Source organism: Schistocerca serialis, chromosome 1 (assembly GCF_023864345.2).
Source record: "Schistocerca serialis cubense isolate TAMUIC-IGC-003099 chromosome 1, iqSchSeri2.2, whole genome shotgun sequence".
In the NCBI taxonomy this organism is placed as follows: Eukaryota; Metazoa; Arthropoda; class Insecta; order Orthoptera; family Acrididae; genus Schistocerca; species Schistocerca serialis.
The window spans coordinates 154,314,744-154,328,843 of record NC_064638.1 but is presented as its reverse complement, the minus strand read 5'-3'; the positions used below and the strand labels follow the sequence as shown (position 1 = coordinate 154,328,843).

At 37.9% G+C, this 14,100-nt stretch overlaps 1 protein-coding gene across 6 annotated transcripts in view; it reads left to right on the top strand.

Moving 5' to 3' along the window:
* The window catches only part of LOC126464634 (arfGAP with SH3 domain, ANK repeat and PH domain-containing protein), a 315,585-nt gene that overhangs the window by 231,353 nt on the left and 70,132 nt on the right, over nt 1-14,100 (top strand). For all 6 annotated transcript variants that reach the window (XM_050096250.1, XM_050096248.1, XM_050096249.1 and 3 more), the window contains exon 11: nt 6,046-6,165. In XM_050096250.1, the coding sequence (XP_049952207.1) occupies nt 6,046-6,165 (120 nt within the window). The remainder of the gene's footprint in view (nt 1-6,045; nt 6,166-14,100) is intronic.

Sequence of the window (14,100 nt, the reverse complement as noted above, 5' to 3'; positions counted from 1 at the left end):
TCTGCTTAGTGTATTCATCTCTAGGTCTCTCTCTATGATTTTTACCCTCCACACTGCCCTCCAATACTAAATTTGTGATCCCTTGATGCCTCAGAACATGTCCTACCAACCGATCCCTTCTTCTAGTCAAGTTGTGCCACAAACTCCTCTTCTCCCCAATTCTATTCAGTACCTCCTAATTAGTTATGTGATCTACCCATCTAATCTTCAGCATTCTTCTGTAACACCACATTTCGAAAGCTTCTATTCTTTTCTTGTCCATGTTTCACTTCGATACATGGCTACACTCCATACAAATACTTTCAGAAATGACTTCCTGACACTTAAATCTATACTCGATGTTAACAAATTTCTCTTCTTCAGAAACACTTTCCTTGCCATTGTCAGTCTACATTTTATATCCTATATTTAACATAAAACTGTTTAAATAGTAAGTTCATTAATGAATTGCTCTCGGTAAATGTTCAATATTCAGGATACAAATTTGCATTGGTAGATGGTTAAAATTTTTCATTGTATGTGGTAAATGGAAATGTCGTGTGGCTAGGGCCTCCCGTCAGGTAGAGCAGTCACCTGGTGCAAGTCTTTTTAGTTGATTGCACTTCAGTGACTTGCATGTCAATGGGGATGAGATGATGATGATGATGATGAAGAAGAAGATGAAGATAATGAAGAAGACAAAACAACACCCAGTCTCTGAGCGGAGAAAATCCCCGACCTAGCCAGGAATCGAACTCGGGCTCCTTGGCGTGGCAGTCTGCTATTGAGGCAGACATAGTATGTGGTAATGGCTGAGTAATACTTGGAGGATTTCACTGGAACAGTGATTTACATATTCTTTCCCACTGGGGATGAAAAACTGACTTTATGTGATAATGTCACAAAATGATGGAATAAGGGTGAAGTTAAGGTTACAACTTAAGAGAAATGAAATGTAATGGAAATTTGAAAAGTTAGCATGTATTTTCTGCAGTGAGATGTCCAAATCATGAAGTTCCTTAGAGGTTAAAACTGTGCATTCGGTTGGAACTTGAACACAGACTTTGGCCTTGTGCTGGCAGTGTTCTTACTAGTCTTTTTTCTATGAGGGTCAACAGCCACTGTAAATCTGTAAATTTCTTGAAGCACACCATTTTCCTGCACTGGCTGTTATTTAATTTGAAATAAATTTATTTCATTATTGAGCAGTTAGTTCATTTTGCCCCCATGGGTATTATCAGGCTATGTCCAAATAAAAATTGTTATGCCACCAGCATTTTATATTCCACACTTCATTATGGAGAAAAATCAACATCAGAGTTTTGCACAGATGTGATAGGTGTGGACGCAGCAATCGTGTATGTAAAGTACATATTATGTAAAACAGAAAAAGTGCAACCCTTATGTAGTTTTTGTCACTGTGTCAGCATGCGTTAACACATTAATACATAGCATAAATATTGAAGTGGGAACACACTTGATGTGTTTAACATCATGAGGCAGCAAAATTAGCTAATGAAATATTTATTTCAAAATGAACAAACAGCATACACAGCAAAATCATTTCTTTTAAAATATGAGAAAAAGAAGTGCTCTTACCAACCAAAGTTGTTAGCCATGCCTGGGTAGCACCCTCAGCCAGTAACGTCTTGTTGAACTGGCACTACTGCAAGACAAGGTAAGACAGAGAATGGCTCAGCTGCAATATAGTACAATTGTTTGCAGGATGAATCTCTCAGTGCGCTGAAACTATGTATCATTGTGAACATTCCTGACACACTAAAACTGTGTACCAGGTTGGGACTTCAGTGTGGACCAAGCCTTGATCTGCACCTGCATACCTCTTGTGAGCAAAAGCATCATGCAAAAAGATAAGGTTTGCATTCAAATTCTAGGCTGGTGTCTGGGAAGGTTCACATCAGTATCCAGTCTGCTGCAGACTGAATGGTTCATCCTGGACACAAATTATCCTTGTGCTGAATCAGATCTGTAGAGGATCACAAAAGTAATTTGTATTAACAATATTTAAATATCCATTTCATCATCAGCTGCATCAATTTAGGGAAGCCACAGAAATTTCCATTTGTCAGTGATTAGTTGTTCACTCTGGCACTGGATGGTGTGTGAGGGTAGCACTGAAGTACTGTTGGAGAGTCTGAGGATATTTTTGAGCAAACGCAGTACATTTATAAGATGTCACCTATATGTAAGAGATCAGGCACTGAACAAGAGAGCGATAATATTAAAGTATTTCACAATTTTGGACATGACAGTTACATTAGTATAAAGTGAGAGATACTAGAGTTAGTAGCAGTGCCTACTTTCAACAGATATTGTTGTTTTGGTCCATATCTGTGTTTGCAACTATAATGCACTAGTAAGGTAAGATTCTGCTTTTCAGTTCAGATTTAAAAGAGTTCACTCAGTGAAAGTTTCTTAGATTTCTGCACCTGAATACTTGCTGGCAAAAATGTTGCAACTCTCAAAATGTCAATTTTTCAGGAGCGAACAAAAACAAGAAAACAAGTGGAATGTTTGTGAATGATTTTGTTCTGTCATTGGTAATCAGTTTAAATGAGTTCACTAATTTGTAATGTACAATAATTTGGACAATGTGTGAATTTAAAATCAAGATATGAGAGATGATCATTGGACATTCATGCAAAAATGTGACTTTAATTGAAGTAGCACATTTTTGCAGGTTACAACATCTGTCCCACTAAAAGTTTTTAATACTTTTTTTTGTTTTATTCTAGATGAAAGTAATGAAACAGAACATATATTTGCAATTTGTATTATTCGTTGTTTGAGCTTCCCATTGATTAACAGAATTCACTGAACACTTGAAACATAGTTGCAAAAGAATATTTTGCAGTGATTAACCATCATATTGTCACTTCACTTTATCTTTAGGTTCTCATAAAAGGCTCGATATTTTTCTGGGATATATCTACACATGTTTATCAGATTAGCTTTCTTTTCTGCAGATACAGGGAGTGGGACTCCATACAGTCTGGGTAGGTTATTCAAGCTAATTATAATCATCTTGTGGTTCAGTTCTTCTTGTTGTCTCCATGCTTGCTAAGAAAATGGGATGAGAAGTTCCGCCTTATGCAAGACACCTTTTTTTCTTTTGTTTCACCCATAGATGTTTCAGCACTTTTGTGCTATCGTCAGTGGGTTCTATTTTTATTTTTAACTTACATGATGTTATTGTCCACTTGTTTTGGTAGCAGTTCTGCTACACAATATACAACTTGTCATAGTTTTGAAGTTGTGGTACGTTTTCCTGTGTTGTTGGCGAAGTAAATAGGCTTACTTCTTTGCCTTTGTTCGCGTGGCAATGCAGTTTTTCTGATTACTCAAAACGTAGGCGGAGTTTTCACTGCCATTACAACATGTAATGGCAGCAAAAACTCCGCCTATGTTTTGAGTAATCGGAAAAACTGCATTGCCATGCAAACACAGGCAAAGAAGTAAGCCTATTTACTTCGCCAACAACACAGGAAAACGTACCACAACTTCAAAACTATGACAAGTTGTATATTGTGTAGCAGAACAGCTACCAAAACAAGTGGACAATAACATCATGTAAGTTAAAAATAAAAATAGAACCCACTGACGATAGCACAAAAGTGCTGAAACATGTATGGGTGAAACAAAAAAAAAAGGTGTCTTGCATATGGCAGAACTTCTCATCCTACAAGCTAATTATCTCAAGTGTAACTGTAATGTCATTTTTACCTTCACAAATTTTGCTAAGTTTGCAGATTAGTGAGGTTGCGAGTAGGTGCGACTCTTGTAGCACTGAAGTACTGTTGGAGAGTCTGAGAATATTTTTGAACAAACACAATCTGTTTGTCTGCATTTTGGATCTTTGAAGATTTTCTTTTTAATAGCCGACACATCAATGAAATCATCTTGCTGCATGGAACAGACCAAAAACCAATTGTTTGGTCTTGCAGTTGCTATTACCTAGACCCATTAAAATGGCTCATCCACAAGGTAGCTCCTCTTGATTCTCCAACTTAATGCAAATTCTTGATCACAAGGTAAAAAGTTGTGCCCTGTGATTAGAAATTTTTGCTCCACAGATGTGAAGTACTTAAAGTTCACCAGATGTTGATGTAAAATAATAGCTTTCCAATTATTGTTCTGTTATATACATCAATCTGACCACATCACAAGTTCTTTCTCCACCCACTTTTAGTACTGAAAATTCAGAGACTGAGCGAGATGGTGCAGTGGTTAGCACACTGGACTCACATTTGGGAGGACAACAGTTCAAACCTGCATCCAGCCATCCTGATTTAAGTTTTCTGTGATTTCCCTAAACTGCTTGAGGCAAATTCAGGGATGGTTCCTTTGAAAGGGTACAGCCAATTTTCTTTCCCATCCTTCCCTAATCTGATGGGAAAGATGATCTCGCTATTTGGTCCTCTCCCCAAAATCAACCATCCAACCAAAATTCAGGAGGCAAGAGGTAATCCCTGCTGATCCCTGTCTGGCTACATTTTCAGATCATACACACATATCCACATCCTATTGTCACCAACATTATGTATTGCTTGAGCGCATGTTGACAGCTGACATTGATAGACAATTTTCTTTCTTTCTGTTTCACTTTCACTGTTAACCATCTGAAGGAACATTCTGACACAATACCCACATTAGTCCAAACATGGCACTCCAAAGCCTACATTATATTCTACCCTGAAAATATCTCTGTATACTCTTTCACTGCATTATTGTGTAGGATTCTCTTCTTTAAAGAGTTTGTAAAGTTTATTAATATTCAGATCGAAGCTCAGGCAGAGCTTTTCGTTCTTAAGTCTCAAGTAGAGGCTTTCTTGTTTTGGTAACTTCTCAATGTGGTTTGTTATCAAATCCTTCAGGCCATCCTGCAGTTTGTTCTGGCAATTCCTATGCCTACCCATTTTGTCTTCAAATGGCATGCCATGTTTTATCTACTCCTGAAGCATTTGCAGATATCTAGCAATGATTCTGTATACCATGCACAAAATTTTCTGACAGACCTGAGTTTGTTGTACATTTCTTCTCAAAAAGTACTTAAATGTGCAGTGTCTGCACAAAATGACCTCCTTAGTCTCTTTGAGCTTGATATCAGCTATTTCAATACATGGTGAAGCTAAATGTCTTGTTTGTGCATTATAGTTCTAAATTGTAGAATTCTTCAAATAGCATTTTGTTGTCCTTCAGACTTAGTGTCCTGCACTGGTATTTACATTTACAGGTAGCAATCTGTAAAAAGAGCGGGACATATAAGTAAAGTTAATATAATACAGGTGATAATAAAGGCTCTGATTATACTTTAAATATAATATAGGCAATTAATCATATGAATCTCCCATTAAACATACTGATTTTTTTAGATTGTCTTCACATTGTTTTTGCACCTGACTGTTCAGAAGTGATTTTCCCCCAACACAGGTTCTTTATTATGGGCCAAGTTTGATTGCCATAAATTCTGTTTGTGTTTCTTTACGTTCCTGATCCATTTATTGTTCTTAATTTTACATTTCCATTCTCTGTTTATGTTTTCACACATACTCCACATGACTTTCCTCCTCCATTGTTACATTTAGCCTTCCAAGCAACCTGCAGCAAATTTGCAACAAAAGAAAAAGAGCACTTAATGTACATATTTGCAAACATAACTTCCTATGTGCCTCACTGTTGCTGGATACAATAGCTATATGTGAAAACCCAGCATTCTAGGAAAGTGAGGGTTACAACATTGTTGCTGGCAGATATTCACTTTTCGTTTCCTTTGCATCTTATTTCCTGAATGGAATCACTAGTTGAAGAAGCTTAAGGTATCTCAATATAGTTAGTATTGCTTTGGCTTTTTTTCTTGGAGAGTACAGCTTTCAATTTTTGTACTATTTTCCTGTGTTGTAAAATATGTTACAGTCATCACTTTCCTCCTCATTATCATACATTACTCCCCTTCCTCCTCCTCCTCCTCCTCCTCCTCCTCCTCCTTCTCACCATCATCATCATAATCTAAATATTGTACTTGACTAAAATATTTTCTGTATTCAGCTGCGCCATGCACTTCAGAGGCAGAAGAGTCATTTTGATAATGTGAACATCGACTGGAATTTGTCACACGATGAGGGGTCAACAGATTTCTCAGATGATGAAACAATCATTGATGACAGGGTAAGCAAAATAATAGTTGTACATACATCATAAAATAAGAAATCAAAATAGTTTTTCACTTAAGTTTTGCTGACATAATCACAAACTTGCAACAGATTCATAATGTCAGTTTGACATTGCAGATGAAGTTCCTTGACAAAATGGAAGGTTCAGTGATTCTGAAGAATCAGTAGTTTTTGCAGATATACGAGCATTTTTATTAAGGGAGTTAGTGAAGCTGACCTACAAGAAAAAATAGCTTCAACAATGAATGAGATAGCTGAATGGCTCAAGGACAATTACTTAATTATAAATGACAAAAAAAAAACACTTGGATGAACTTTAGGCACATAAGTAAAAAAACAAAAAAACAAAAATAACATAATAGTAGAGATTGGGAAATGTCTGATAGAACAAACTTCTTTTACAAAATTTTTAGGTGTATGGCTGGACAATAACTTGAGATGGGAAAAACATGTTGAACTATTGAATAAAAAACTTAGTAAATACTTCTATATATTAAGAAAACTACAATTTTGAAACAGTACTATGTGCCTACTACTCTTACATACATAGTAATCTAAGATATGGTATTATATTTTTGGGTAATACAGGTTTCACAAAAAGTTGTTTTAAGCTCCAAAAGAGAGCTATTCGTATTCTGAAGGGTGTTGCCTACAGAGATCCATGTAGAGGACTCTTTAAGGAGTTTGAAAATTTTGACCCTCCCTAGTTTATTCATCTATGAATCAGTATGTTTCCTGAAGTCAAATCGAGAATTCTCTTCTCTAAACAGTCAAGTACACAACTATCAAACCAGAAACAGGCATGATTTCCATAGAAACATAAATTCAAAATCCCTGTACCAAAATAGTGTGATGTATCTACCCAAAATAATGTTTAATGCCTTACTGAAACAAACAAAAAGTATACAAAACTTACATATATTTAAAAAAGAATTGAAGAGGCTAGTATTAGGTCAAAGTTTCTATAATGTTGATGAATTTCTTTGGTGTCTAAACAGATAGTGCTCATCTTTTGATTTTTCTGCATAACCTTTATTTTTTCCAACTTGCATGTAAAAAGAAGACAAAATATGTAAAGTGTAACTAAAAAATGTTATTTCCCTTCTCTCTCTCTCTCTCTCTCTCTCTCTCTCTCTCTCTCTCTCTCTCTCTCTGTTCCTATATCATGTATATGATAAAATGGATGTAATAAATTGAATTGAAACTTCAGACACTGTCAGTTCAAAAATAGGTATTTGCTTATGCAGCTATTTCAGCATGTTATGTTATAAACATCAGATCAGATATGGTTAATGCAGGAGTAAGTCTAATAATGAGTGAGAAAATAGTAATGTAACTAAGCTATTTTGAACAGCATAATGAATGTATTGCAGTAGTGAAGATTGACATGACTCTAACACCTACTACAATAGTCCCCATTCATATGCCAATAGCTCCACAGATGATAAAGAGATGGAAAGAATGTATAATGTAACTAAAGAAATTATTAAGATAGTTATGGAGCATGAAAATTTAATTGTTATGGGTGACTGGAATACTACAGTAAACAAAGGAAGAGGAGGAAAAACAGCAGGAGAACATGGACTAGGAGAAAGGAATGAAAGGGGAAGCCATGTGGTAGAATTTTGCACAGAGCATAATTTAATCACTGAAAAAACATGGTGTAGGAAAAAGAGTCCTAGAGACAGAGAAAGGTTTCACATAGATTACAGAGGAAAGCATGGAGAACTTTGGAAAGGGAACTAAAATGCAGGGAAAAGAAATGAAGAGTTTGAGGTTGGCCACCAACATTTTAATTCTTTCAGACAGAGTAAAGGACTTCAAATGCTGTTGAATGGGGTGGCAGCATCAAAGAAGGATATAAGATGAACATTAGCAAAAGCCAAACAGAGGTCATGGAATGCAGCCAAATTAAATCAGGCGATACACGGGAATTAAATTGGGAAATGAGACACTAAAAGTAGTAGATGAGTTTTGCTATTTGGACAGTAAAATGACATGATGCCTGAAGTAAAAAGTGAATAAATATAGAACGGAAATGGTAAGAAAAGTCGTTCTAAGGAAGAGAAATTTGTTACCACCAAATATAAATTTAATAGTGAAACTGGGATCATAAGCAGTTCTGATGAGAAGAGAATGGAAGCTTTTGGAATATGATGCTACAGAAAAATGCTGAAGGATATGTGGGGTGATTGTGTAAAGAAAGATTAGGTACCAAATAAAATTGGGGAGAAAAGAAATTTGTGGCATAATTTGACTAAAGACGGATTGGTTGATAGGACACATTCTCAGATATCGAGGCAAGAGTATTGTGTAGAGGTGCATCAAACCAGACCTCAACAACAACACAAGACAACTATTTCAGAATCAGATTTCAAACTGCAAAAATATTTCCAGGGGCAAAAATGACGATCATTCCACTTGGGACCTGTGGAATGGTACATTAGCTTATTTGTTTTAGTTTAAATATTTGTCATGTATTGTTGTTTTTCTGACATGTTCCACATCCTGGAGGACCTCCTCACTACGGATCAATTGGAATGAAAGTAAATCTAATCTAATCTAATCTAATCAAAATGTAGACTCTGACCTTACTGATTATGAACAGCAGATTAAAACTGAAGAAATTGCTGAGAGGTAAGAAATTAAGGCAATGGGACCTGGATAAATTGAATGAACCAAAGTTAGTTTGGAGTTTCATAAATAGCTTTAGGCCACAATTGACTGAAACAGGAGAAATAAATGCAATAACAGACGAGTGGGTGGCAAAGAGAGATGAAAATAGTGACAGTAGTAGAAGATTAAATAAGCAAAAAAGACAAGGCCCAGTAGAAAACCTTGGATGACACAAGATATATTGAATTTAATTGAGGGAGGAGAAAATATAGAAATGAAGGAAATGAAAAGAGCAAAAGTGAATACAATGTCTAAATTATGGGACTGATAGAAAGGGCAAAGTGACAAAGCATGACAGGTTAGAGGACAAATTCAAGCCTGTAGTAGCATGCGTGGCTAGGGGAAAGATAGATGCTGCCTATAGGAGAATTGAAGGGGCTTTCAGAGAAAGAGAAACTACTGTATGACTATCACATGCTCAGACCGAAAGTCAGTAATAAGAAAAGAGAGGAAAGCTGAAAGGTGTAAAGGGATGTACGGAGAGGCTATACAAGAGAAACAGACATGTAAACAATAGTATAGAAAGGAAATAAGAAGTAATTGAAGATCAAACAGGAGATATGACACTGCAAGAAGACTTTGACAGAGCGATGAATGACCTAAGTCAAAATAAGGCCCTAGGAGCAGACAACATTCCCTCAGAATTATTGAGATCCTGATGTTCAAGATGTATGATACAGGTGAAATACCCTTATTCTTCAAGAAGACTGTAATAATTTTAATTTAAAAAAAAAGCCGATGCAGTCAGGTGTGAACATTTCCTGATTATCTGTTAATAAGTCATAGTTGCAAAATACTGACATGAATTATTTACAGAAGAATGTTAAAACTGGTAAAAACCAACCTCGAGGGAAAAAAGTTAGGGCTCCAGAGAAATGTGGGAAGACACAAGACAACACTGACCTGATGACTTCTCATATAAGAATACCTGAAAAGAACTGGTGTTTGTAGTATTTATAGAGTTTGAGAAAGACAGTTGTGACTGGAATACCCTTTTCAAAACAATGAAGGTGGCAAGTATAAGATACAGGGAGTAAAAGGATATTAACAATTTATAAAGAAACCAGACTGCAGTTAAATGAGAACACGCAGTGCTGAGAAAACTGGGCTAGGAAATCAGATACTAAAAGTAGTACTTGAGTTTTCCTAATTGGACAGTGGAATAACTGAGATGATGGCCAAAGTAGAGGGGATATAAAATGCAAACTGGCAATAACAAACATCAAATATAAATTTAAATGTAAGAAGTCTTTTTTGAATGCATTTGTTTGGTGTATAGCCTTATATAAAGGTGAAATGTGGACAGTAAACAGTTCAAGCGAGAAGAGAATGTGGTGTCACAGACGAATGCTGAAGATTAGATGTGTGTATTAAATACCATTGAGGAGATACTGAATGATTATGGGTTGATATGATATACCCTGAAGGATCAAGGAATCATCAATTTGGTAATAGAAGGAAGTGTGGAAGGCTTGAATACAGTGAGTTGGTTGATCTTAACATGAACACAATGTTCAGATCATCTGGCAAAAATTCCTTGCTGCAAAAAGAACTATACACTGCAGAAAAAATGCAATCACCCCACTCTTGAAAAAAGAAAAAGAAAAGATAATGTGAAACTTGTGTTTATTACAGAATATAAAATATTGAAACATCTTGCAGCAATGCACCCAGATGACATCTTTGGCAATCGCTGGTATTTCAACAGGCAAACACTTTGTCATTTTCAAGGCACAAAGGCAAGAAAATTTATTTTTTCTGTTTAACTTGACCAGGTCAGGGCCTCAGGGCCACCCCTTCCATCAGAAGAGGAATTACACACATTTACACATACTCATACAATAATATACATACACAAACAGGTGGCATTAGCAATGTAATAATAAGAAAAATAATATAGGACATTAAGAATAATGGCAATACTGATTAGCTTAGCACTTTTGAAGTGTGTCTGTTATTATCAGAAACATAAGGGATAGTGAGAGAGGAGAAGATTGCAAATGACAGTAACAATAGCTGTTAAGGAAAAAAAGGTTTTCAATAGATGACTGTGAGGTGGGAAGAGAACAATGGAAGGAAAGGTGTGTTGACAAGAGTGTGGTGCAGACAGCTCTATGGAAGAGATACTGTTGTGATGGAAGGGGAACCATTAGCTCTCTTTTGAAGTTTGAAAGTAATTTAATTTCTCTGATATATTGAGGAAGATCATTCTGAAATCAGGTTCCTGATACAGAAAATAATACTGATAAGATGGATTTGTTATGTAGTGGTATAGAAAAGATTTTATTTTGTTGAGAATGAATATTTCTGCTGTGCTGTTCAGACAATAGCATTAAGAGTTCAAAATAAATAAGAAGTAATGCAGTGACGGAGAAGATTATACAGCAACTACAGAGAATGACAGTCTCTATGCTTTTTTACATATAACCATGGTAATTGTTTGTAGGCAGAAGTGATACTGTCAAATTATCAAACGTCACAATTGTATTGCACTCAAGCAGTCTGTACCAACTCCAGCTGGTGAAAGTTCTCTTAGGAAAATCCTTGAAGAAAGTGATCACTATAATCAAGTATAGGTAATATTAGTGATTCTATGAGTTTCTTTTTAAGCTCAAGAGGAAATTCCTTTTTTTATATTTTGAAGTGAATAGGGTGATGCTGATACCCTCTTACAGATCTCAGTCGCGTGTTCAGTCCAGTATTAGTGACAGTTCAAAATTATCACCAAGTTATCTGCAGAAGCAAGGAAACATATTTCTCTGGTATTTATCGCTGAGTGTTGAAGGAATTCCCTGAATTGAGAGATAATAAGTCTTTGAAGAACTAATATTGCTTCCATTTTGGATGGGTTAAATTTCAAACATATGTTCTGTGCCCACTCTGATAAGGCAAGGCAGTCAGCATTTACATGCTGTGGATGGCTGTGCATGAGTTTTTTGATCTTTGGTGTAGCTGAAGGTGTTTGTGTATGTGATATTTACAGTGGGACAGAATAGTCAAAACGTGGTTAGCACATAATGAGAAAAGTAATGGACACAAAACTGATTCTTGTGGGATCCCTGATAATCATCCCTCCATTGTGACCTTTTGTACTGATCATTACATACTATTGATGGAATGTAATGTAGGAGTGGAACTGTTGTACAGCACTTGAAGGAAAGTTTTGACTTGTGAGTTTAGCAAGTTGAATGTCAAGGCTAGTGGTGTCAAAAGCTTTGACAAAATCCGAAAAGCATCTAGTAGTCACCTCTTGTTCCTCCTTAGCTTGTTTCAGTTCATCACTGAAAGAGCAGTTATAATGCTGCTATTTTTGCAGAAATGAGAACTATGTATTCTGAAGTCTTATATAATGCTGGTAGAATGTAAATAGACCTGTAGTCATTTCTCACAGGCTGACAAACTTGGTTTTGTAGATTTTTGTAGGAGAGATGATTATCAGATGTGGGGTGCCATTTATATGTCATTTGTATTGTGTCTCTGATACTTTTTTAAGGTTATCTGTATACCATAGTGCAAGTTTTCTCTTTACTCTCACAGTTTTTAAAGGAGTATGTTTATTGTATAAATTATTGAGTCTGAGGGGATATGGAATAGTTGTAGGTAAACAACTAGAATTCACTCAGATACAGATTTATTCACACTTAGCTTCTACACAGATACAAGTCCGGAGGCTAACTCCCGTTAGCGTCCAACATCCTGCCCAAAGCCCTCTCCTCAAAGATAGCACACTTACGCACAGAACAAATATCAATATTTATGGCGCTCTACGCCCCCCCCCCCCCCTCCCTCCTGTGCACAGTATGGAGTACGTCCCTGTGAATGGGGGGGGGGGGGGTGAGAAGTTAGGAAGGTAACACACAGTTCTTCTGCATCAGGTGGTCAGGCGGAAATGGTCGACTGGTAGGAGACCAGGGGGTGAAACCCGGTACGTCGACGGTGAAGTCAGCAAGCGATGCTGGTGGCCGAAGATGACGTCCCGTCCTGGAGTGGAGGTGTAGCACTTCGTCAGCCGGGAGGCAGAGAATCACCTTGCCAGAAGGCCTAACAAAGGCACGCAAATTGCCACACGCAGCACATCTGCTCAATTTAAAGCGGCGCACCACACGAGATTCTGCACTTCCTCCCTCAATATTGTCACACACGAGTACCACACACACTGTATCGCCACCTATGACAACAGATAATTTATGTATGTCGTCAGGGTGCACATGTGTTGTGAATTCTTGGATGGCACCTGTACGAGCAATGGTAGGGAGGCAGGGAGGTGTGGGAAAGCCATGGCAGGGGGAAGCATCTGCTAAGAGGGGGTGGCAGGTGCACTGGACTGCGCAGGAGACAACCTCGGGCGATCAGCTGACAGACGATGGAGCGTGACTGAAGGCAACAAGGAGCCAGCGTGGATTGAACGGCATGACAAAGAGCTGTCACACGAAGATGGTAACACAATGGTAGAATCCGAGTGGTTGGCAGTTCGACTGTGAGGGCTGTGAGGAGTGAAGCCCCGAAAAGATTGGCCACTCGAATTAGATGAACGCGGAGAAGGAGCAGTGCTCGGCAGAGAAGCACGCTGTGGAGAATCAATACCCGAATGCATGGTGTGGGAAGATGGATGGCCGCTAGAAGCAGGAGTGGGAGAAATAGGGGCAGAATCAGGGAGGTTCACCTGAGGCTCAATGAAAGCTGGTCTCACTCGGTTGAGTGAGACCGTGATTACAGAGTCTTTTATGAGGAGATCCATGTTATTCTCAGAGCGTTTGACGACCTTGTAAGGACCTGTGTAGGGCAACTGAAGTGGGGCTTTGACTGAGTCGTCTCTGAGAAACACGTACTAACAAGAGTCTAGCGTGCGCGGTACGTACACGTTCGGAGGTGTATGAGCAGCCGGAGGTGGCGGCTGAATTTTGTTGCAGTGCAAGTGCACCCGCTCGAGAAGTGAAGGGAGTTCAGAGGGCCATGGAAGTGGGGTCGGAGTGACTAATTCTCCAGGCAAAACCAGAGGTTGGCCATACACAAACTCGGCTATGGAACCCTTGAGGTCTTCCTTGAAAGTCGCACGAAGGCCAAGAAGCACGAAGGGCAGTGCCTCTGTCCATAGTGATTCATGGCAACGCAGGGCAGACTTTAAGGTGCGATGCCATTGCTCGACAAGCCCATTGCTTTGGGGGTGGTATGCAGAAGTATGAATTTTGATGATACCACACATTTTATATAAGTCAGAGAAAGCTGAAGACTCGAATTGTCGCCCCTGGTCAGT